Below are 25,337 nucleotides of genomic sequence, written 5' to 3' on the forward strand. Positions count from 1 at the left end.
TGCCCTATGCGGTAGCTAACTACTAGTAGGCTAAGTCCTGCCCTATGCGGTAGCTAACTACTAGTAGACTAAGTCCTGCCCTATGCGGTAGCTAACTATAGTAGGCTAAGTCTTGCCCTATGCGGGAGCTAACTATAGTAGGCTAAGTCCTGCCCTATGCGGGAGCTAACTACTAGTAGGCTAAGTCCTGCCCTATGCGGTAGCTAACTACTAGTAGGCTAAGTCTTGCCCTATGCGGGAGCTAACTATAGTAGGCTAAGTCCTGCCCTATGCGGGAGATAACTACTAGTAGGCTAAGTCCTGCCCTATGCGGGAGCTAACTATAGTAGGCTAAGTCCTGCCCTATGCGGGAGCTAACTATAGTAGGCTAAGTCCTGCCCTATGCGGGAGCTAACTATAGTAGGCTAAGTCCTGCCCTATGCGGGAGCTAACTATAGTAGGCTAAGTCCTGCCCTATGCGGGAGCTAACTATAGTAGGCTAAGTCCTGCCCTATGCGGTAGCTAACTATAGTAGGCTAAGTCCTGCCCTATGCGGGAGCTAACTACTAGTAGGCTAAGTCTTGCCCTATGCGGGAGCTAACTATAGTAGGCTAAGTCCTGCCCTATGCGGGAGATAACTACTAGTAGGCTAAGTCCTGCCCTATGCGGGAGCTAACTACTAGTAGGCTAAGTCCTGCCGTATGCGGGAGCTAACTATAGTAGGCTAAGTCTTGCCCTATGCGGGAGCTAACTATAGTAGGCTAAGTCTTGCCCTATGCGGGAGCTAACTATTTCCGTAGACAACGCCCTGGTAACGTCTGTCCCAACAGCCAGGAACCTTGGTGTTGTCCTGGACAGTCAGCTCTCGTTCAAAGCACACGTCACAGTTTATATGTATACGGTAGTTTCATTATATAGTAGTTCCACTGTTACGTTCTCAGCTCACGCATGTTTCATGCTTTTTATGTATGTGATGTATCACCATGCTTTGTGTTCTTGCTTAATGTAAATCGCTCTGGATTAAGAGCGTCTGCTAAATGCCTACATTGTAAATTGTATACCCTTCTCTAATCTCTCTCTCTCTCTCTCTCTCTCCAGGTTCACAGCCATGGTGTCCAGTCCTGCTACCCGTCAGACCTTCATCCAAAGCGTGATCAAGTTCCTGCGCCAGTACGGCTTTGACGGTCTGGACATCGACTGGGAGTACCCAGGGTCCCGTGGCTCCCCACCCGAGGACAAGGCTCGCTACACCGTCCTGTGTCAGGTCGGCCTTCTATCACGTGTTACAACAGCCTAACTTATATAATTCATTGTATGTCTTTCGTGTGAAATATTGAATGATTCTCTAAGGGGTATATATATGCAGCACAGCCCCCTTACTGGGACTCATTAACCCATTTTGGACTGAGGCCGAAAAAAAAAGGCTTCAAAATCCAACCTTTTTCATGTCAAGGACCACCAGAATTATCTCTATTGGGCCACGGACCCCCATCTCAAAATATGTAGTTCCAGGGACCCCCCCCCCCCCCCCCCCGCAGAAGCAAATATTTTAGTTAAAAATGTTCGCTCTATATTCAATGATTTGCGCCACATTTTAACGACTTTTCAAAAATAGCAGACTTACGAGCTTGTTGATCTGCTATTCTTCAACAGATAAAGCGTAACAGCCTTGTCTTTCTCCACCACCACCTCCTCCTCTCTCTCTCTGCAGGAGCTGATGGCTGCCTTCGAGGCTGAAGGCACGGACCGTCCTCGTCTGATGCTCACCGCGGCCGTCTCTGCTGGAAAGGGAACCATCGACACTGGATACCAGATCTCCGCCATCGGAGGGTCAGTATAGATAACACACAGACATCGACACTGCTGGACATCGATGATGTCCCTGGTAGTCGGTTTCTGAACGGCCCACAGCCCTCCTATGATGAGACACAGACGGAGTAGAATTTTTTCTTTTTCATGATTATTAGTGAGGACCTATTATATGAAGATAGGTTGAAAAATGGTGAAGTGGTCCTTTAGGTAAAAGTACCAATACTGCAATTTAGAACTACTTTGTTACAAGTAAAAGTACGGAATTGAAACTATACTGTCTTGAGTACAAAAGTATCGGCATCAAAATGTACTTAAAGTACTAAAAGTAAAAGTACACATATTGCAGAATGTCCCATTTCACAAGTTCAAAACGTGTACAAAATCTATTGAAAATAGCCGATCTACTGAGCTTGTAGATCGGCTATTTTCAAATGTATAGGGTTGAAGTGGTTAATGTATGTTTTCTAATCCAAATTAAAATCTCCAAAGTAACTAGTAACTAAAGTTTTCAAATAATTGTAGTGGAGTAAAAGTAAAAACAAATTGGCTCCGAGATGTATAGTGGAGTAGAAGTAAAAGTACTGGAAATTGGAAGTACTCAAGTAAAGTAGAAATACCTCAACATTGTACTAAAGTACAGTACTTAAGTAAAAGTACTTGCGGGGCACGGTTGGCACAGTTGGTAGTGCTGTCGCCTCACAGCTAGAAGGTCCTGGGTTCGATTCCCGCTCGGGGCACTGTGGGTGCTGGCGGCGTGTTTCCTCCTCCGCGCCATCAGTGCCCATACCCGAAGGCGGGGTTGGCGAAAGGGCCTTTCTGTGTGGAGTTTGCATGTTCTCCCCGTGTCCCCTAGGGTAGGTACCCTCACAAAAACATGCAGTAATCCTGGTCTCTAAACTGCCTCCCCCTGGCCAGCCGGGGCGCCTGATGGAGGGGAAAGGAACTGGTTGGAATAACGTGTTCCTTCCACGCGCTACGTCCAACCAGGGAAACTCCCCCCTGTCAGGTGTAAAAGGAGCAACTTGGACACTCAGGCATGAAGGGAGCATGAGTTCAAGTCCGTTGCTCTCCCTAGGTTGGCGGAGGGTGTGTAGAGCCCAGGATCACAGTAGATGATTGACACAGGGGTGAAAAATGGGTTACAAAATCGTGGGATAAATAATATATTAACCCATTCTGACCGGGAACCCGTTTTGGTGTCAGCATCATGTTATGCTTTAGCTATTGAAAAATAGCAGATCTACAAGCTCATAGCGCGCCACCGAGTGGCGCGCTATGAGCTTGTAGATCTGCTATTTTAAAAAAATCAAAGAACGACTGTGACATTTTTAGAATCTGATCTCAGGTCAGAATGGGTTCATCAGACCAGTGTGTGTCCGGTGGAAACCTCGTATGAATCTGATCTCAGGTCAGAATGGGTTAAAAGAAAAAAAAAGTAAAAGTACTTTCCACCACTGCACTTACCCTATACAGTACGTGAGGCGATAGCAGGCGGACAGGCGATGGTCGAAAAGTGGGCCGGAGGAACGTCGGCCCGAAAAGATAAAAAATTATTCATCTCTTGTGCGACGTCCCCGGCGATAGTGGGCGATTGATTGGGCCAATGAAATTCAAGCGATGCTCGCCGTTTGTTAACCCATTCTGACCTGAGATCAGATTCATACCAGGTTTCCACTGGACACACACTGGTCTGATTAACCCATTCTGACCTGAGATCAGATTCTAAAAATGTCAGTCGTTCTTCGATTTTTCAAAAAATAGCAGACCTACAAGCTCGTACCGAGTGGCGCGCTATGAGCTTGTAGATCTGCTATTTCTCAATAGCTAAAGCATAACATGATGCCAACACCAAAACGGGTTCCCGGTCAGAATGGGTTAAAACAGTATAGGGTAAAATAGTGTCTTTACGTCACCGACGCAGACTCCTTATATAAAATGTCCTTTTCACTCCATGAAGCATCCTGGACTACTTCCACGTGATGACCTACGACTTCCACGGCTCCTGGGAGAAGATCGTTGGAGAGAACAGTCCTCTGTACAGAGGCCCGTCTGACGAGGGCAGTCTGATCTACTTCAACATGGTGAGTGTGGGGATCGGTTCCTCTCTATGATTTGTAAATGGTAAATGGTGCATTTATATAGCGCCTTTATCCAAGGCGCTTTACATAGATTGTGCATTACATTCACCCATTCATACACCGATGGCAGCGGAAACCATGCAAGGCACCAACCAGCACATCAGTTTTTCAATTCAATTCAATTTTATTATAGTGTCAAATCACAACAAGTTGTCTCAAGACACTTTACAACCAACAAAGATCCACCCAGAGCAAGCAACATTGCGACAATGGTAACGAAAAACTCCCCTTTAGGAAGAAACGTCAGGCAGAACCCGACTCTAGGGTGGGCGGCCATCTGCCTCGACCGTGTCGGGGGGGGGGGGGGTAGAGGGAGAGAGAGAGAGATAGACAGAGAGAAAAGACAGAGAATAGGCAGGTGGGCTCCGTGGAGGGGTCTGGTCCACATCTGGTCCAGGTCGAGCTCTGTGAGGCCGGGTCCAGGTCACACTTCTGGTGGGCTCCATGAAGAGGCCTGATCCACGGTCACACTCGGCAGTCAGTTGGGGGTTAATATTAGAGGTCCACAGAACTGCGACGGGGAGGACGAAAAGAGACGAAAGACGAAAATCAGGAGCAATTAGTGGTTCAGTGTCTTGCTCAAGGACACTTCGACACTAACTCTGGGGGGAGCCCACAGGGTTCGAACTGGCAACCTTGCGGTTCCCATCCAGGCACTCTACCCCTGAGCCACCGCCGCCCCATTTGTACAACCCATTTTCGACCCGACACAGATTCTACAAAATTTGTCTTCTAAAAAAGATTCTGACAGTTTTCTGAAAAACCCTTATGTTTCTATGTCGGTGATTCTCAAACTATTTCGTGTCAAGGACCCCAAACATTATAAATTGGCCACCGAACCCCCCCCCCTCCCCCCCCCTCATCTGAAAATATGTAGTTCCAGGGACCCCCCCTCCCCCAAAAGCAAAAGATTTGAGTTAAAACGCTCGCTCTGAAAGAATTATGCCACAATTTCACGATCTTTCAAAAATAGCACACATACAAGCTCGTAGCGCGGCAGCTTGTAGATCTGCTATTTGTCCAATAGATAAAGTATATAATGATACTGACCTGACGAAGATCTGTGAAGATCGTAAAACGTTGTCAATTCAATAAAGTAATTCTTTAACCCATTCTGAACGGGAACCCATGTTGGTGTCAGCATCATGTTATGCTTTAGCTGTTGAAAAATAGCAGATCTACAAGCTCATAGCGCGCCACCGAGTGGCGCGCTACGAGCTTGTAGGTCTGCTATTTTTTGAAAAATCGAAGAACGACTGACATTTTTAGAATCTGATCTCAGGTCAGAATGGGTTAATCAGACCCAGTGTGTGTCCAGTGGAAACCTTGTATGAATCTGATCTCAGGTCAGAATGGGTTAACAAAAGAATGGTGTTCGGGCCCCATACCTCCCTCCTTCCATAATTGCCTTATTGGCCCTGCATGCACCCACTGTCGAGGTGGCGTGTAAATATAGGTATGCTCTGAAATAGCTAAAGTATAACATATTGCTTAACCCATTCTGACCTGAGATCAGATTCATACGAGGTTTCCACTGGACACACAACTGGTCTGATGAACCCATTCTGACCTGAGATCAGATTAAAAAAATGTCAGTCGCTCTTCGATTTTTCAAAAACAGCAGACCTACAAGCTCGTAGCGCGCCACTCGGTGGCGCGCTATGAGCTTGTAGATCTGCTATTTTTCAATAGCTAAAGCATAACATGATGGCAACACCAAAATGGGTTCCCGTTCAGAATGGGTTAAAGGGACACTTCACCCTTTTTGCTAAAAAATATATGTTAATGACGTTTAGAAGCTTTAGAACACTTTCCTGGGGGTCTTTATGTGTGTAATATGTGGTTTTAGTATATTTTAGATTGTAGCAGCGAGCCCGGTGTCTCTGATGTCATGGACACTGGGCTCACTTCCTTCCTGGACTACATGTTGTCTCAGTAAGACAGGCTCTCCCCCCTATCCACAAGGAGGAGCAGTGCACCAAAGAATTATGGGAATTGTAGTCCAGGAAGGTAGTGAGACCAGTGTCCATGACATCAGAGACAACAGGCTCACTGCTACAATCTAAAATATCTAAAACCACATATTACACACATAAATAAAGACCCCCAGGAAAGTGATCTAAAGCTTCTAAACGTCATTAACATATATATTTTTTCCAAAAAGGGTGAAGTGTCCCTTTAATAAAACACCAAAAGGGGATCCCAGCCAAAATGGATGCATTGGATGAATGTCTGTTTTTACTGTCTGTCAAGAATGGCGGGTTGACACCACTATGTTTCCTTTGTCCACATATATATATTAGGACTACGCTATGAACTACTGGAAGAGCCAGGGCGCCCCGGCGGAGAAGCTGCTGGTTGGATTCCCCACCTACGGCCACACCTTCAAACTGGCCTCCTCTTCCAACACCGCTGTTGGTGCTGCTAACAGTGGAGCTGGACCCGCTGGGCCCTTCACCCGCCAGGCTGGCTTCTGGGCCTACTATGAGGTATATTCAAGTGTGTGTGTGTGTGCGTGTGTGTGTGTGTGTGTGTGTGTGTGTGTGTGTGTGTGTGTGTGTGTGCGTGCGTGTGTGTGTGTGTGTGCGTGCGCGCACGCACGTGTGCGAACTAAGCTTCATGCGATACCTCTTGTCAACCAGTAGGAGACCTAGAAAATGACAGGATATAAACCTCTCAGTAGTGTAGAGAGTATTAGAGACCAACACCAAAACCAACCAAACCATTGCATAATGCGTGTTAGTTGCATTGCATAATCAAACCCATTGACCCATTCTGACCTGAGATCAGATTCATACGAGGTTTCCACTAGGACACACACTGGTCTGATGAACCCATTCTGACCTGAGATCAGATTAAAAAAGAATGTCAGTCGCTCTTCGATTTTTCAAAAATAGCAGACCTACAAGCTCGCAGTTGTTAAAGTTGCAGTGCGAAAATGGAAGCCATCGTTCTCACGATAATACAAATCTAAAAATTGTTAAAAAAAAAAAACATCTGCCCAACGATGATGTTTCTGAACTGCCCACAGCCCTCCCATGAGACACGTGTGGTATTGTATCATGATCATTAGCGAGGACCAATTATATGAAGGTAAGTTGAAAAGTAGTGAAGTGGTCCTTTAAGTGGTCCTGCACATCAGCTGGTGCAAAGCAACAGCTATAATCTTCCTGGGGTCCACATGTACAGAACGATAAAAACATGACATTCGACAGGGAATTAGTACATCACAGGACCATTGCTGTTGCTTATCGCAATTTGACCTTACTTCGTGTTTTCTTCCACAATGTCGAGGAGGCTCACGGCGGCCGGCCGGGCTCCACCGGGCGCGCTGTGTCTCCGTCGCGTGCGTAAAAAAACGAAGTCACGCCACGCAACGCAACGCGGGCAGTGGAGCCACCCTTCACTGATTAAAAAGGGAACGTTCCCTGACGGTGACGGAGACGCGAATGTCTCTGCCTGCCATGTTGCTACAGGCTGTGTTGTACTGTATGGCCTGCACGAGGATAAACCTGTAAATCTCTGCCTTGAATTCATTCAGATCTGCACCTTCCTGAAGCAAGGCGCCACTCAGGCCTGGGACGCCCCCCAGATGGTGCCTTACGCCTACAACACCCAGACCTGGGTCGGATACGACAACATCAAGAGCTTCAACATCAAGGTGCGCTATTAGCATTCGACGTATTGTTCTAGAAGATTCATAGGCCACTAGTACTAGCTATAGTCTCCTATATGTCCATATAGGGGTGCTTTGTTTTTTTGCTTTAAACCACTCGGGGTCCGTCTGTCTATACACAGATCGACTGGCTGAAGAAGAGCGGGTTCGGTGGAGCCATGGTGTGGAGTCTGGACCTGGACGACTTCAGCGGCACCTTCTGTGGCGAGGGAACATACCCTCTGATCAACACCATCAAGACCGGCCTGGGAACCGGATCTGCCGGTGATTAACAAACATGCACTCTCCCAATGCAACGCTCACTTACAAAAACCACACATGTGGTCCCTGGAACGACATATTTTCAGATGGGGGTCGGCGGCCAAATGCATATAATTCCGAGGGTTCTTGTTGACATGAAATATTGAGCACCACTGATATAGAAACATGAGGTTATATAGTGTTGACGTCAGGTCAAAATGGGTTATAACTGCATCAGAGTTCCATCTCTTGATGACACGTTATATCCTCATGTTCCTCCTCCGTGTCTCTCGTTTGCAGGTTGTAAATACAGCCCTCCCGCGCCCCCGAAGCCCCAGCCTAGCGGCGGCGGCGGCGGAAGCAGCGGTGGCGGCGGAAGCAGCAGCGGAGGAACCGGGTGGTGCGCGGGCAAGACCGGCGGTCTCTACCCAGACCCCACCGATAAGAACGCCTACTACAACTGTGCCCAGGGACGTACCTACAAAGAGAACTGCGCTGCCGGCCTCGTGTTCGACAAGAGCTGCAGCTGCTGCAACTGGGCTTGAAACGACATGACATGATTTCACTTCTTCGAGATGTTTCTTTATAGGTGTTATTTACACAATAAATAAATAAATGATGTCATTCAAAGACGCTGCGGTACCTTCAAAGTCTTTTTTTTGTTCTCCTTATGTGCCCCTTTCTCTCACCCAGTTGTCATGTCTCCACTTAAGTGTTCATCAAATCTAAAAAAAGTTCCAAAGAGGGCAAAGAGAATAGGTATGTTCATTGCAGCAGAAAACTGAATATCACACATATATAGAGATCATCTTATATAGTATTAAATCCCAGGCACGAATCTCACAGCACGAAAACAAACGGCACAAAAATTAAAGGCTAAGTATGTACTGTATTTCATCAGTTGTCATCACCAGGCAACACCATATGTATGTCCTTTGGCTCAAGTCTAAACAACAGCAATTTAAGCTCTCAAAGGGTTATAGAGGCTAGTTAGCTCTGGTCCATAGCCTATAGCTCTAATGCGTTTCATTTAGACTCTAAAGTTGACAGTAACATAGCTCAACATTTTAGAGCTATGTTACCGTCAACTTCCGGGGCTCGCATGAATGCAGAACAAAGGGATGTTTTTCACCGGAGGAAAAATATTCTCTCTGGGAAATATCGGTAGAGGGCGCAGCGAAGTAACTAAAAGTATTTTTTTTCTTCCCGGTGGAAACAAAATCCCCTTTTGGCCAAAAAGTACCGTTTATATATACGTGTGGTCAGAGTGCTCCCACTAAGGAAAGTAGGCTTTCTAATGACACAACGCGCCTTTGTTTTGGTGAGTAGCAAAAACGTTCTTTTCATTCACGCCAAAGACGAGAGGCTGGTCTGCATGCGAGCTCCGGAAGTTGAGAACTCTAGCTCTAAATGCAACGCATTAGAGCTATGGACCAGAGCTAGAGGCTAGTATGCAGCATGCGACATCATCGTCCCTGGAAGTTATGTGGGAATGCCTACTGAGTGGCAAAAGAAAATATCTGATTGTTAGGGACGTCCTAGCCTCGGTACCAGGCTTTCATTTTTGATGGTGCAAAAATGTAAATCCTGGAGGAACGCATTGGCCGCTCTGGTCTAAAAGTGGGAGTCAACCGGGTGGGCGTCGCTCCAAATTATGTGACGTAGCGCTGCACTAGGGGGGAGAGGAGGGGCCGGGGGTGACGGACAGATCGATGAGATCCAATCAGGGCGTGCACAAATCTCAGCCGCGACCCGCCCCTCTAGACCAGAACCCTAACACGTTAGCTCAGGCTGAGGCTAGGGACGTCCTGAACGCTTTACCCTTTTTACCACCTAAAAAAAGAAATGACCATTTACTGCATCAAATGTAATCAACAAACTATACTACAAAAAATGGTCAAACATTTTGTCAATTCATTTGTATTTATTTTTTAAATAGATGATCTACAAAGTGACGTTTTTAGATCAGCTATTTTCTATCTGTGGAACTTTAATGTAAATGTAAGTGCTTGTCAGGGTTGTGGGTGGGAGTTGTTCCCCAGTTCAAAGATTGTGATTATTTAAAACAACCAAAAAAAACAACAACAAATCAGTTACTAAGTAGGTATACGTACTAGGAGGAAGATTCAATACAAAAAAATAAAGTGATGTTTTTATGTGGCCACACCTACCAGTTCATTAACTATACCTGGTTTTCACCTCCCACCTGAACTCGCCCACAGCTGTATGATAAGGGGGGAGGGGAGGATTTTAGTGTGTCACTAAAGCGGTCTATTTTTGATTGGGCCTTTTGACTCAAAGGCTTTCAGCTTGCAAGAATTTACAATTTAGGCATTTAGCAGACGCTCTCAATCCAGAGTGATTTACATTAAGCAAGAACAAAAAAAATCACATTATATAAATCACTATATAAAATGCATTTATCATGAAACATGCGTAATATATATATATATATATATATATATATATATATAATGACACTATATAAACTATAGCCTACACCATACTATGCTGTACATATGTACTATGAAGTGCTATGACTATACATACAATGCAATTATTGTGCCGTCTACATGACATGCTATAAGTCTGTTTCAAATGCTATCCAAGTCTAAAAAGTGATATCTAAGGCGGTAGGGCAAGTGCTACGGGCCATGATGGAGTCTGAAAAGGTGGGTTTTCAGACTACGGCGGAAGATTGGGAGTGTTAACTCCATAGACACATACAAAACAGAAAAAGTAAAAAAAAAAAACAGAAAAAAAGAAGAGTTTATCATTTACCACCAGTAAACCATCCGAGAACACCACCGCCGCCACCACCTTTGGTTTTACCAGAACTACCTTCACCAGCGCTACCAGATACACTGGTACCAGAGCTACCTTCACCATAGCTACCAGATACACTGGTTTTACCAGAGCTACCTCCACGATAGCTACCAGATACACTGGTTTTACCAGAGCTACCTCCACGATAGCTACCAGATACACTGGTTTTACCAGAGCTACCTTCACCAGCGCTACCATATTCACTGGTTTTACCAAAGCTACCTCCACGATAGCTACCAGATACACTGGTGCCAGAACTACCTCCACCAGCGCTACCAGATACACTGGTACCAGAACTACCTCCACCAGCGCTACCAGATACACTGGTACCAGAACTACCTCCACGATAGCTACCATATTCACTGATTTTACCAGAACTACCTCCACCATAGCTACCAGATACACTGGCAGCAGCAGTAGTAGTAACGGGGCTCACAACACTGCTGTGCTTCAGCAACGCGCCGCGCAGCTGTGCCACCGCCTGCTCGTTAAAAGCGCACGTCAGCAGGCCGGGCACGGTCTCGTGGTAGAGCACGTTGACAAAGTCCCAGCCGCGCCGGTCGCCGCCCAGCGACCGCACGATGTTCGGGTAATCGACGTCGTGCGTGTGATGCATCACGACCAGGATGACGGCCGCCCCTCCTGAGAAGACCAAAGAGAGAGAGAGAGAGAGAGAGAGAAACCATGACCGAGATAAACTAAGTAACTATTTAAGCAATAAGCCACGAGAGGTCTCAGGTTACCGGGTATTTTACACTGGCTGGGGGCGTAGCTTCTACCTCCCAGCCAGTGTAAAATACCCGGTAAGCTGGGGCCTCGAGTGGCTTATTGCTTTTCTAAAACGGTTACAAACATTATAGCAATATTAACACATCTAGTACAGGAAGTGCATCAAAATAGACGCTCCGGGGTGCCAGAGTAGTCGCCAGAGTAGTGATCGCTTTTACTCTGAAAGCCATGAACCGGAAACACTTTCTTAAAAAAATTGACTTGACAAAGTGAGCTCATAATCCCCGATCATCTTACTATATTTATATAAACTCCAAAAAGCGTTCATATTTTGCGGGAGAGACGGATGAGGAGCAGAAATGCAGCGCCAGCATATCGATCCATTCATCACCACGGAGAGCGCCCTGGATGAGGAGATACGAGTCATTCTTTCCGCCGCGCTAACATGGGAGTCAATGACAAGCTAATATTTGCACAGAGCGTTAGCATACGGCAAGCGAAAAGCGAAATGCCAAAAAAAAAAGAAGGAATAATTCTGAATATTATTATCTCGCCCCGCGTCGTTTGGACGTCGCTAGGACGTCCACAGACGTCTAAGGTACCACTCGGTTCTGATCCTTATGACGTTTCCAGACGTGTTTTGTACAGAATGTGTTAACCTAATGAAACTATTACATTCACAAAAGTATCTACGCTTTGCGCCACCAGAGCGAGCAAGCCAGAGCCTTCCTTGTTTTGCTCTGCAAGTAGCTATATGTGACGGGAGAATAGCGCTTGATGTATTTACGGGGCTGCCTGGAGCCACACATTCACAGTCATATGAGCCGGGCGGTGCTTAGACGCCCGCACGGCATGTGTTTGTAAAGCAATGAAGCGCTCCCCTTCCCCAGTTCAGCTACAAGGCTGCCGTTTGATACAAAGTGATTGAAGGAGTGGGTTATGGTGAAATTTACACCCGTCACGTGACGGTAACCAGTCAATCAGAATGAAGTATTGGGACTACCCGTTTTAGAAAGTAGAATTTTAGTACATAGGGCTGTCACAATTATGACATTTTATGCCCTGTTGCACGTTGGCGACCTGCGTCAACGTGCAACAGGACATATCACACCGTAGGGACAACGCTAAAACCGTCTTTGACCCTTTGGTGTGGTTATAGGGCTTAAGACAAAATGGTAATGGTAAAACATAGCCTAGACACAGCAAAATCTGGCACCACTAGATTAGCTGCAGTAGTGTACTGCAATGGGGCAGATACGTAATGAATTGAAGCAGCACAGAGCACACAAAGAAAAACCACGCACTGGGGTGGTTTGGGCTTTAGGTTATGCCGGGTTTTTCTGTGATGTCCGTAATTCCATTCCACTCGCTCTCTAGTGTTGTGTAAAAAAGAGCAATGCATTTATTGTATGGATGGAAGAAAACACTAACCTTTATGTTTTTTTTCACAGTAGTTACCCTCAGTAACTACTGTATGCCTCCACCTAACCTTAACCATAACCCCAGTAAAACTATGCCTAACCTTAACCTTACTCAATGTCTGCCAACGACCTACTTGACTGCTTTTTTAGCAACTCCCGTAGCCCCAACGACGTCTTTATCGTCTTTTTAAGACGTGTATAACGTTGGGCAATTTTTTTTATGTATGTATAGAAACTGGCGCTCAGGGTCTTTTTTGCGCCCCATAGTGGCGATGAATGAGTTTTAACCTGAGTAAAACTTTCCCTGCCAGGAAGCCAATCAGGTAGGGTGGGTCTTGGTGGAATCCATAATTTTGCATCCATGAAGCCAATGGGTTGAGTTTCTTGACTTGCATGAATTCATACACACTGTATGCTTATGTGATAACGAGATATGTTGAATTAACTCTGAATCTCGCTGTGCAGGAGGAGAATGCAACAGACAGATGGCGAGTGAAATTCAATAGTTCCGTAAAACTAATTGGAAAATAGGAAAACAAAGCATATTATGCTATTACCTGGGACGACGTCTTCCATTGCTGCCTCAATGTCTGTCATGTGGCGCGACGACACCGGGCAGAAGACGATGACGACCTCCGGGCCGCTGGCGCTCTCCTCTACGTGAAGTCCACCCAGCTGCCTCACGCGTTGCAGCACAGTGCGGTGACAGTCGAAGGTCTGACCTTTTACAACGGCTTTGACCCTCACCGTGCTCTGAGCTGCGACGCTTCCTGAAAACGGAACACTGTTTCAGGGGAGACACATTTGGAGGTAGCACCAAACCCACCGTACATTTCATCGCTGTGACTGTCAAGCAGACATTTATTAACTCTGTATTCAAACTTTTAAGTTTTTTCGCAAATTTTAGGCCCTTCTTGATCACACTACACGTCACACAAAAGCGTCAAAAGTGGGAGATCGGCAAGCTCGAAAAACGTGGCGCGAAGCGACACGTGTTGAGCGTGTACTGTACAGTAGATCTACTTTTGCTATTTTCGAATTTGAATCCTGAGGAGGTTTCAGGAGACGATTTACATCCATTTCAAGTTTATCCCCGAATTTACCCTGGGTAAAAACCCCACATGCAGAATGTTTCTTTTTAATTGCAAATGGCCTTACCTTTTTTTTTTTCTATAATTTTTATCCCACGATTTTGCAACCCATTTTTTTTTTACCCAGTGCCAATTATCTAATGTAATCCTGGGCGCTACACTTCCTCTGCCAACCTGGGGGGGGCAGTGGACTGACCTCATGCCTCCTTCTATGCATGAGGAGTCCAAGCTGCTTCTTTTCACCTGACAGGGGAGTTTCCCCAGCCGGACGTAGCGCATGGAAGGAACACGTTATTCCGACCAGTTCCTTTCCCCTCCATCAGGCGCCCTGGCTGGCCAGGGGGAGGTAGTTTTAGAGACCAGGATTACTGCATGTTTTTGTGAGGGTACCTACCCTAGGGGACACGGGGAGAACATGCAAACTCCACACAGAAAGGCCCTTTCACCAACCCCACCTCAGGTATGGGCACTCGGAAGAGGGAACATGCCCACAGCGGGAATCGAACCCAGGACAAATGGCCTTACCTTGACCGTGGGACTGACGCTCGACCGGGGCACACCTTGGCTCAACACCTCGGGCTGAAAAAAGTAATGTAACATTTATTTGCATAAATGGGTGAAATTCTAAAAAGGAAAATTACATGCAATTCCACTAAAATATCGATTTCACTTAATGATGCTAATGCTAACCTTTCAAATAGAAAATCGACTTTTGCTTCATGACTGAGTCTTGAAAATAACATGACATAGTTCTCAAATCCACCCAATGTTTATGGGCCGTTTGAAAAACTTTTTTATTTTATATTACTCTCATTATTCTGTCCAAAGATCCGGCAAATCGTTACACACTATCTCTATAGAGCGCCGCAGTCCCTCCCCCTTTCAGAAAAACGAGTGGCCCAGGAAATGAAAACCCCAATGCATTCTCCCATCGGCACTTCTTATTTAATTTATTTAAAGACGGTTACGCTGCGGACAAAGCCAACTCGGATCGTGACAAATCATGACAATGAACACAATGTTTTGGGCCGATCAAATAATTTATAAGACGAAAAACAAAACAAATAGTGTTGTCTCCTGACTTTCTTTTCTTCTTTCTAATGATTTGATCGGCCCAAAACATTGTGTTCATTGTCATGATTTGTCACGATCCGAGTTGGCTTTGTCCGCGGCGTAACCGTCTTTAAATAAATTTAATAAGAAGTGCCGATGGGAGAATGCATTGTTGTGTTTTCATTTCCTGGGCCACTCGCTTTTCTGAAAGGGGGAGGGACTGCGGCGCTCTATAGTCATAATATTTCATATTCCATCCTAATTGGCTAACATTGGCTTTCAAAGTTTGCAGGATTGGCCCGTTTGAAACAAAAAGCCTCAAATAATGAACGCAGCGTGCAATTGACATGAAATCTTTCACAGACTTTCCTACTAGGCTGAGGAATATATCGCCCCCTTTTCACATTGGCCTGTTATAGCGCCAACAACAGGTGGATTTTTGCAAAACACATTTTTTGGAACAAAATGTCTAAAATCATCCAATTGCCATCTAATGGATAAGAAGAAATGGCACCCTTTTCACATTGGCCTATTATAGCGCCACCAGGAGGCCACAACCTGCCCTGCCCTGCCCTGGTGGAGACACAGGGGCACTTTATCTATTTGAATTTGAATCCTGAAAAGTAACAGTTTTGGAGGTTTTGAGATTTCCACCCGACAGAGACGATTTACAGTAGGCCTAGTACATCGGTTTATAAAGTTTATAAAACCAAGTTTACCCTGGGTAAAAAAACTCCACATGCAGAATGTTTTTTAGTTGTAAATGACCTTACCTTGAACGTGGTCATCAGTTGGGCCGTAGGAGTGGCCCTCGACCGGGGCACAATCAACACTCCAACTTGCTGGTCGAGCTGACAAAAGTAATGCAACGTTATTTTGTTTGCATAAATGGGCACAATTCTAAAAGGCAAAATTACATTAAATCCTACTAAAATAGCAATCTCACTTAATGACGCTAACCTTTCAGAGTAGATATAATGTTGCTTCACGACTAAGTCTTCAAAATAACATCATGATTTGTTTGCATAAATTGGGTGAAATTGTCCTCCTGTCTCAAATCTAAAGGCAGAATTACATTCAATCCTACTAAAATATCAACCATACTTAATTATGCTAACCTGGCCCGGATGGCTATAGCGTGTGAAAATGTGTACGTCACCAAGAGGGGGGAGGTTGTCTGAAAAGCTAGGGACGGCCCTCTCGTGGGGTTTGAATTCTAGCCCACATCACTCAGAATAGAGTGACGGTGGTCTGTTTTTGTAAATATTGAGCTCGTTGTTGGCGACAACATCGTGAACCAACACCAGGATGGATGGAAAGAACGTCAGGCCCAAATACCTTACAAGGACAAGGAAAATGTTGTGAACAAACAAACACAGCTGTGCTTATAGATACTTTGTTGAACGTTATGTCTCTGCGCCCCGTGCGCCGTACAACCGAGATCCAAGCCATTCTACTGTACGTCTTTTTGTATAAACTCGTCAATCTGGGTTCCTTGATGCCGTCTCCATGCTGGAAAGCTGAAAATCTAATTCCGTTTTCTGGCTCATTCCCTCGACGTGACCTGCTGTGGCACTTATTTACTGAGCAAGTCTGCACCATTGTGAGGTCAGTTTAAAAAAAAGAACGTATACAAGCACACCAGAGAGTCGCTCAATGTAAACAAACCAGACAAGCCAACAAGTATGGCGGCCGCTACCACGTGACACATATGTTGACGCCCCCTCCAGGTGATTTTGGTACACACTATAGGGTAGCAGTCCGGGCACCTAGGCTGCTGCCTGACAGCATGTCGCGGGTTCGAATCCTGACGACCTTTGCTATGTGTAACCCGCCCACATCTCTCTCTCTCTCCCCATTTCCTGTGTCAGCAAGAAGCCTACTGTCGTATCAATGAAGACATAAAATCCCCCAAATAAATTGTAAAAAATATATATATATATATCCTAACCTTTCTCTTGCTTTTCGGCCGCGGCGTACTCCTCAAACAGGCCAATGTGCGCTTCGAGGAAGGAGTGGACGTTTTCCACTTGGGTTTTCATGTCCCTCAAGGTGAACAGGTAGTCGTTCAGGACGCCATTCTTAGCGAGGGCCGCTGGAGAGGAGCAGAGAGAGAGAGAGAGATGAACAGGTAGTCATTCAGAACGCCATAAATGCACCATTTAAGAGAATTTTGTCAAAAAGGAGGAGTCATCAATAGTGAGTTAATTTGTAATAAAAAAACAAGTCCCATAATATTGGCAGAGGAAACCGTGCAAGGCACCATCTGCTCATCGGGAGCAATAAGGGGTTCACTAACTCTGGAAGAGTTAACTCAACCCCTGAGTCACTGCCGTTCCATGTGAGTTAACTCTGGAGGAGTTAACTCAACCCCTGAGTCACTGCCGTTCCATGTGAGTTAACTCTGGAGGAGTTAACTCAACCCCTGAGTCACTGCCGCCCCATGTGAGTTAACTCTGGAGGAGTTAACTCAACCCCTGAGTCACTGCCGTTCCATGTGAGTTAACTCTGGAGGAGTTAACTCAACCCCTGAGTCACTGCCGTTCCATGTGAGTTAACTCTGGAGGAGTTAACTCAACCCCTGAGTCACTGCCGCCCCATGTGAGTTAACTCTGGAGGAGTTAACTCAACCCCTGAGTCACTGCCGTTCCATGTGAGTTAACTCTGGAGGAGTTAACTCAACCCCTGAGTCACTGCCGTTCCATGTGAGTTAACTCTGGAGGAGTTAACTCAACCCCTGAGTCACTGCCGTTCCATGTGAGTTAACTCTGGAGGAGTTAACTCAACCCCTGAGTCACTGCCGCCCCATGTGAGTTAACTCTGGAGGAGTTAACTCAACCCCTGAGTCACTGCCGTTACATGTGAGTTAACTCTGGAGGAGTTAACTCAACCCCTGAGTCACTGCCGTTCCATGTGAGTTAACTCTGGAGGAGTTAACTCAACCCCTGAGTCACTGCCGTTCCATGTGAGTTAACTCTGGAGGAGTTAACTCAACCCCTGAGTCACTGCCGTTCCATGTGAGTTAACTCTGGAGGAGTTAACTCAACCCCTGAGTCACTGCCGTTCCATGTGAGTTAACTCTGGAGGAGTTAACTCAACCCCTGAGTCACTGCCGCCCCATGTGAGTTAACTCTGGAGGAGTTAACTTAAACCCCTGAGTCACTGCCGCCCCATGTGAGTTAACTCTGGAGGAGTTAACTCAACCCCTGAGTCACTGCCGCCCCATGTGAGTTAACTCTGGAGGAGTTAACTTAAAGCCCTGAGTCACTGCCGCCCCATGTGAGTTAACTCTGGAGGAGTTAACTCAACCCCTGAGTCACTGCCGTTCCATGTGAGTTAACTCTGGAGGAGTTAACTTAAACCCCTGAGTCACTGCCGCCCCATGTGAGTTAACTCTGGAGGAGTTAACTCAACCCCTGAGTCACTGCCGTTCCATGTGAGTTAACTCTGGAGGAGTTAACTCAACCCCTGAGTCACTGCCGTTCCATGTGAGTTAACTCTGGAGGAGTTAACTCAACCCCTGAGTCACTGCCGTTCCATGTGAGTTAACTCTGGAGGAGTTAACTCAACCCCTGAGTCACTGCCGCCCCATGTGAGTTAACTCTGGAGGAGTTAACTCAACCCCTGAGTCACTGCCGTTCCATGTGAGTTAACTCTGGAGGAGTTAACTCAACCCCTGAGTCACTGCCGCCCCATGTGAGTTAACTCTGGAGGAGTTAACTCAACCCCTGAGTCACTGCCGTTCCATGTGAGTTAACTCTGGAGGAGTTAACTCAACCCCTGAGTCACTGCCGTTCCATGTGAGTTAACTCTGGAGGAGTTAACTCAACCCCTGAGTCACTGCCGTTCCATGTGAGTTAACTCTGGAGGAGTTAACTTAAACCCCTGAGTCACTGCCGCCCCATGTGAGTTAACTCTGGAGGAGTTAACTCAACCCCTGAGTCACTGCCGTTCCATGTGAGTTAACTCTGGAGGAGTTAACTCAACCCCTGAGCCACTGCCGTTCCATCATGTGAGCGTGTAGATCGGCTATTTTCACAACAAAATGTAACGCCTCAACTCCTACGCGGCCTGAAAAGGTTGAGAACCACTGATTCACAGAATTAAACCACAAAGAAACCCCCCCCAAAAAAAGAGGTGGATATTATTGAGAGTTTGAGATTAGGAGAAAGGTACAAGTAAAGAAAACGGCACAATAGATGATCTCTGCTCTTAGGAAATACACACACAGTCTATGGAACTGGAAATTAACTGGTTAATGAAAGATGTACTGTATTAGACGTTATACCTTTAACACAATCATCTGGGATGAAATCCAACAGCTCCCTTAAGACAGCGTCTATTGGCTTTGCATTCTACAATGGAACGAACACAAAAACAGAACACGCACATAAATGTACAGAAATGCACAGCTTTGCACACGCGTGACTCCATCATCGGTGCTACCCGTAGTACTTGCCCTCGGCCACCTTACAGGCGTTATGCAAAGGTTAAACTTATGTAATTTAGATAGGATTTTATGTAGACAGCACTCTATAGTATGGTGTATACACACAGTTTCATTATAGATATTCGACTGTTAGACGGATGTTAGGTTCTTAGCTTACGCCTTACGTATGATTCTTGATTAAAAATAATTATACATGTATTACCATGTGTTCTTGCTAAATTGCTCTGGATTAAGAGCGTCTGCTAAATGCCCAAATTGTAAATTGTCACAGTACAGCCACAGGTGCCGGTCAGACCGCATTCTGCAGCTGGCATCTGAACGTTCCAGGTGGAAACCATTCCAACGGTCTAACTATTCGTATTGGCAGTCAGACGGATATTTTGTGAAGCCACGAAGGAAATGAAAGTTCATATAATGGCCTGTTGTGGCGCTCTCATTGGGCTCAAAAAAACCCATAGCCCCATAGAAGTCCATGTATTTGGGCCCAACTTCACCTAGACTGTATTACCTTAATAAACATGGTCATGAATACTTTCTGCTTCCAGTCACTAGTTTAAAGTCTCATTTCTAATGTCATAATATTCTTTTTGGAAAATGATGGTCCCATTTATTAAAAAAATGACCATAAAGTCGCGCATGTTCTGAGGGGCGTGGCTACCGTTACAGTATCGGGATCCCCCACCCACTCGAGTCAAAATAAAAACCAACGAAGAAGAAGGGGGAAGTCCCGCCTCGTTGTCTGGGCCAGCTGGCCTGAACTGGGCCAAAACGGATCTAGAAAGATGGCGACTTCCATTGCAAGGACTGACAGGCTTCATTTTACGTTCATGTTAGACCCGCGGAACGCTTTGTCCATATTTTTTACAGTCTATGGTCTGTGCACAAGACAGACCCATATGATGTCATAGAGATGGGACAGACCTGTATGATGTCATAGAGATGGGACAGACCTGTATGAGGTCATAGTGAGAGGGGACACAGACCTGTATGATGTCATAGAGATGGGACAGACCTGTATGATGTCACCGATGGTCTTCCTCAGTCGGAGATGCTGTGCTCCAGGAATCAACTCGTTAAGGTCCTGTCTGGTCAACGACCTGATGTCAGTGTCGCTGACGAAACCTGCCTCTAACACACACACACACACGGCCACGCAACATGCACACACACACACACACACACACACACACACACACACGGCCACGCAACATGCACGCGCACAACACACACACACACACCATTTCTCAAATTCTACTATAGTTACGGTACTTAGTTTCTCTCTCTCTCTCTCACACACACACACACACACACACACACACACACACAATAAAACAACCATTTATCTTGTGAATAGGACCAGGAAACTGAGGAAATGTATTGTACTCACAATATCCATTTCTCAAATTCTACTATAGTTATGGTACTTAGTCTCTCTCTCTCTCTCTCTCTCTCACACAAACACACACACACACACACACACACACAGGTGCCCTCAACATCATCATGTGTCAGCTCGACTGTCAAGTGACCATGACAGCAATTCATAAAATGTCCCTCTACAGTCTACAGTAAATTTGATTTATAAAGCACCTTTCGAAGCAAAGCTACAAGGTGCTGAACAATTGACACAGTAAAAACAAATAGAAACACAGAAAAAAACAGAACAAACACAGACTGTGACAGTATAAATGAGCAGTACAAAAATAAAACAAGGCATATACTGTAGGGCTATAACATTTTTACGGAATAAATTAGTCTTTAGGAGTTTCTTAGCATTTTTCAATGCCAGAGGCAGCCAGGAGCTACCTCAGCGAAAGCCGGCGGTCACCCTTAGTTTTCAACTTGGACGCAGGTATTTCTAGCAGACCTTTGCTGGAGGACCTGAGAGATATGACATTGGTTTTAGGAGTAGGAGTGTGTGTGTGTGTGTGTGTGTGTGTGTGTGTGTGAGAGGTTGCGCACAGACAGGTGGTGAAAAACAAGCATGCTGTTTTCGTGCTCAGACGCCCCCACGCACACACCCGGCTCCCACTCAAAAATCACAAAAGTGAATGCAAGCCACGGATGTAATACTTCCACCGTTCAATCGTTTCTCACTCACTGAGTCAGTCGTTATACTTACTTTGCAGAGCAGCAGCTGCATCCTGCGAAACCCCTCTTATTTCTCTCAACAACAGTGACATTATTGCGACAGGTGTCACTCAAAAATGAGTCACTGACAGACAGCTCGGTAAAATAATGTGTCTGTTTTAAGTTTAACGCGTATGGTTACGCGTACCGACTTTCTAAGATATGTAGGAAAAAGAAACCGAAACTGACGGAATCACTCTCTCAGGTCCAAACGTCCCAAATCAATAACAGTCAGATCTACAAGCTCACCGATAACGTCGTACGCGACGCCCAGTGAGCTTGTAGGTCTGCTATTTTCTTCACGGGAGGAGTGGAGTGGAGGAGTGGCCTGCTGCTCTCAACCAACGCTCCCATTGGTCGTTTTCAGGATGATTGACGTGTCCCTCGCCCTATCCTGATCCACCACCAGCCCATGCGGCTATGACTGTTTAATTAAGTTAATTTAGGATTTTTTTCTAGCAGTTAATTTAGTTTTATTAAACACATTTATTCCATGTAGCCCAAAATTGCATCATCATGCTATTATGCTACAATTATAAATTAATATGATAATACCTTTTATATAATCACCAACATGAATTATGTTAGTTATTTGCGGGGGGGGGGGGGGTTATAATAGTCTACATCTACAAGGTACACATCTATGAGAACCCAATGGCTAAGTTATAGAATATAAACAACTAAATATGCAAGACAAGTAATACTTGATTTTCTAGAGACTATTTGATTTATTCTACTCATTTTGGAACATACTATATAGCCAATCAGCATGATGTGAGTCATGTCAATCATATAATGTTGCAAAACTGTTCATTACAAAGCATGGATGAAATGAAAAGTATGAAGTTACAATTGACCCAAAAATAAATAAATAACTTTTGCCACCAGTTAGTTATTAATTAGCCCAAACCCCGTCTAGTGGCTGTGGTTCTCAAACCTTCCTCAACAATAATCCTATTTGAACTGGGACTTCCCACCCTGACTCGTTTACTCGGTTCCACAGATACATATTGGGGAAATAGCTGATCTATGAGGTTATAGATGAGGTATTTTCATTTTTTTTTATAATATTTTACAATTTGGCCAATGTTTGAACAGTTGTTATAGGACAGTTTGCAAAGTAATAATGGTCTTATTTTTACTCATTCATTTTATTTTGGAGCATGGGCTTTCAACTGGTGTTTTGTGGACCACTGGTGGTCCGTGGTTTAGGTTTAGGTTTTAGGTTTATTTATTTAGCACGTAGTACAAAAAATAGACAATAACATATCAAAGAACAAGAAATACAATGCAAGGAAGGGAAGAAGCCAGCTGGCTTATTTGGAATCCTTTCCTGTAGGAAGAGGTCATTGGTTTAAAAGTTCATAAAGAACAGTACATACAGTAAGTCTACAAGTTGGCAAAGGGGGGCAGCACTAGCCTGGGTAAAACCACTCCCCCTGCTGGACAACATTTCATTCTGCCAGTAGGTATAGATAGACAGACAGGGTGTAATATAAGCACACTTGGGCGTCAAGGCGCAGCAAAAAGTTGCTCGTGGCAGGCGTCTTTTCCAGGCATATTGGAAACCGCGAGCGAGCTTCAAATCATTTCCATCCACCAGCTGTCTAAAAACCAGTAAGAGATGCTCACGGCTTTTGGCATCTTTGCGACGCTAAATTGTGCCTGCACGGTCGGACGGACGGATGGACGGACGGACGGACGGACGGACGGACGGACGGACGGACGGACAGACAGACACTGTAGATATGAATTCATGCTATATAACGCTTAATCATTTGAGTACCGATTATTGTCCTGTGAAGTATACGAAACAATTCATCACGACACCGCAAGCATAAATAAAGATGTAGAAATAGCTTATTTTGTGACTGGCATTTTTATTTGGTATCACCAGACGACTCCAAACATTCACTTAAAAAAATAATTAATAATAATACACAGTTTATATTAATAATGCACTTTACATTCATGTCACTGCAAGGCTTTGAGAAAGAAACATTGTGATGGTGTTGTATATATAATATATATATATAATTACAATTACAGTTTAGGAGTGTTTAAATTTGTATCCATGAACATTTTGTTCTGTAAATGTGGAACAGAACTTTTGTCACCGTTACCTATTTTCAGTAAGTCTTAAACAGGCCAGACACGAAGCACTCTGAGGTTATCAGTAAGTCTTAGGGCCGATTCATACTCCTATTTTACCGCTGTTTCGGCGCTGTAGTGCCGAAATTATTTCGGCTCGTCAGACATTTTCAGTAGCACCGAAGAGTCGACTTTAGGACAGTACCTAAATGACGTCACATTGTAGGCTCTACAGAGCCAAATGACGTCACATTGTAGGCTCTACAGAGCCGAACCGACTTTTATTCGCCTCTAAAATAGGAGTATGAATCGGCCCTTAAACAGGCCAGAAACGAGTTACTCTGAGGTTATCAGTAAGTCTTAAACAGGCCAGAAACGATGTACTCTGAGGCCTCTCCATCTAGGAGGCCTGTTCCATTACTATGAATGAACCAGCAGGGAACATTTACTCCATGCTTCACGTCATTCCGATAGTCCTTCTGCCAGCCTCTGTGGACCAATGAGAAAGAGACATTATATTAACAAAACCTCTACATTGACAGAAACACATGCAAACACAGTCATACTCGGATACGAGTGACCGCCGCCGATGATTGTTTGTGTGTGTGTGTGTGTGTGTGTGTGTGTGTGTGTGTGTGTGTGTGTGTGTGTGTGTGTGTGTGTGTGTGTGTGTGTGTGTGTGTGTGTGTGTGTGTGTGTGTGTGTGTGTGTGTGTGTGTGTGTGTGTGTGTGTGTGTGTGTGTGTGTGTGTGTGTGTGTGTGTGTGTGTGTGTGTACCTGGTCACAGTGAGCTCCTGGCCCTTCACATACATGGTGGCATCAGGTTTCTCAGGGGCCTCTCCAGGACGCAGCGCTCCCACCTCAAACTCAACCCCGTGGTAGAACTGACCTGGAGGACACATTTGGGTTCATTGATTGAATCATTTATTAACAGTTTGCAAAAAAAGTACAGAGCTATAGTTAGACAACGTTAGAAAAAGTACAACACTACTGGTTCAGGGGGTCTTCCATCACAATATGCCACACCAGGGACCACGTGTGGCACGCCAGCCACACTGCTCCGCCCTCTCTGTGTTCCTATTGGCTCCGGTTCCTAAGCATGCTAAAGGCTCTAAACGTGGTGGGTGGTCCCCACGCGTGAATTCCATTTGTGTCCGAGCATAGGCATGGCTGAGGCATGGTAACGCCCCGCCTGCCTGTGATTGGTCTACTGACACTGCCCGTCTTGACTGTCCTCCGAGACGCAGGTTACTCCGTGGTGAGATTGAGAAATAAATAATAGGAGGCTACAAGAGAATGACAGTTTGACACGAGCCTTGTAACTAACTTTTTTATTTTTGTAGAAGAGGCAAACTTATTGTTTATGCCGTTTGTTTTGATACTGTTGATTATCGTGTATTAATCTAATCATAGTAAACTAATACTAATACTAATACTATACTAATAACACTTTATTTACCAATTGTTGCCTCTTAATAAAGTCTCGGAGCTCTAGAAACTAGTGTGCGGATGTTCTTTCTCCTCCTTAACACTTCAAATGGCCATATTCCATATACTTCGGTGACCATTGTTCTTATCAGCGCAACATAGGACTAGGTTGGAAGGATATTTCCGCACAAGAATATTTACAGACAAACAGCAGGGGGTCATTTCTTTCATGGTGGTTTTGAATCATTTGTTTTTAATAATTTGGGGACCCCC

The 25,337-nt window shown here is 45.2% G+C and overlaps 3 protein-coding genes across 9 annotated transcripts in view; 1 reads left to right on the forward strand and 2 right to left on the reverse strand.

Moving 5' to 3' along the window:
• LOC308329377 (acidic mammalian chitinase-like) overlaps positions 1–8,552 on the forward strand; it is an 11,271-nt gene extending 2,719 nt beyond the window's left edge. Inside the window, exons 5-11 of the mRNA XM_080783645.1 lie at positions 1,078–1,243; positions 1,691–1,809; positions 3,749–3,872; positions 6,233–6,418; positions 7,471–7,590; positions 7,728–7,869; positions 8,146–8,552. Coding sequence (XP_080639771.1) covers positions 1,078–1,243; positions 1,691–1,809; positions 3,749–3,872; positions 6,233–6,418; positions 7,471–7,590; positions 7,728–7,869; positions 8,146–8,390 — 1,102 coding nt within the window. The 3' untranslated portion in view covers positions 8,391–8,552. The remainder of the gene's footprint in view (positions 1–1,077; positions 1,244–1,690; positions 1,810–3,748; positions 3,873–6,232; positions 6,419–7,470; positions 7,591–7,727; positions 7,870–8,145) is intronic.
• Positions 8,553–10,394: 1,842 nt separating this feature from the next.
• On the reverse strand, positions 10,395–21,744 carry LOC308322285 (uncharacterized protein). Of its 7 annotated transcripts, none has more exons than XM_080773486.1 (10): positions 21,538–21,744; positions 20,428–20,543; positions 19,254–19,320; positions 16,917–17,060; positions 15,739–15,816; positions 14,438–14,491; positions 13,379–13,591; positions 11,011–11,313; positions 10,810–10,851; positions 10,395–10,686 (listed from the first exon to the last, which is right to left on the reverse strand). In XM_080773486.1, exons 1-10 carry the CDS (start codon positions 21,596–21,598, stop codon positions 10,619–10,621), a joined length of 1,146 nt encoding a protein of 381 aa, XP_080629612.1. In that variant the 5' UTR covers positions 21,599–21,744; the 3' UTR covers positions 10,395–10,618. The 7 variants fall into 7 exon arrangements, with proteins under 7 accessions (XP_080629612.1, XP_080629608.1, XP_080629611.1 ...); XM_080773482.1 differs by having other exon boundaries at positions 10,726–10,932; positions 11,008–11,313; XM_080773485.1 differs by lacking the exon at positions 10,810–10,851 and having other exon boundaries at positions 10,395–10,809.
• A 1,674-nt stretch (positions 21,745–23,418) lies between these two features.
• Positions 23,419–25,337, reverse strand: part of LOC308328031 (inter-alpha-trypsin inhibitor heavy chain H3-like) — a 31,801-nt gene continuing 29,882 nt past the window's right edge. Inside the window, exons 21-22 of the mRNA XM_080781706.1 lie at positions 24,414–24,525; positions 23,419–24,125 (exon numbers count right to left, since the gene is read on the reverse strand). Coding sequence (XP_080637832.1) covers positions 23,987–24,125; positions 24,414–24,525 — 251 coding nt within the window. The 3' untranslated portion in view covers positions 23,419–23,986. The remainder of the gene's footprint in view (positions 24,126–24,413; positions 24,526–25,337) is intronic.

Source organism: Protomyctophum bolini (genome assembly GCF_963924005.1).
Source record: "Protomyctophum bolini genome assembly, chromosome: 2".
Classification (NCBI taxonomy): domain Eukaryota; kingdom Metazoa; phylum Chordata; class Actinopteri; order Myctophiformes; family Myctophidae; genus Protomyctophum; species Protomyctophum bolini.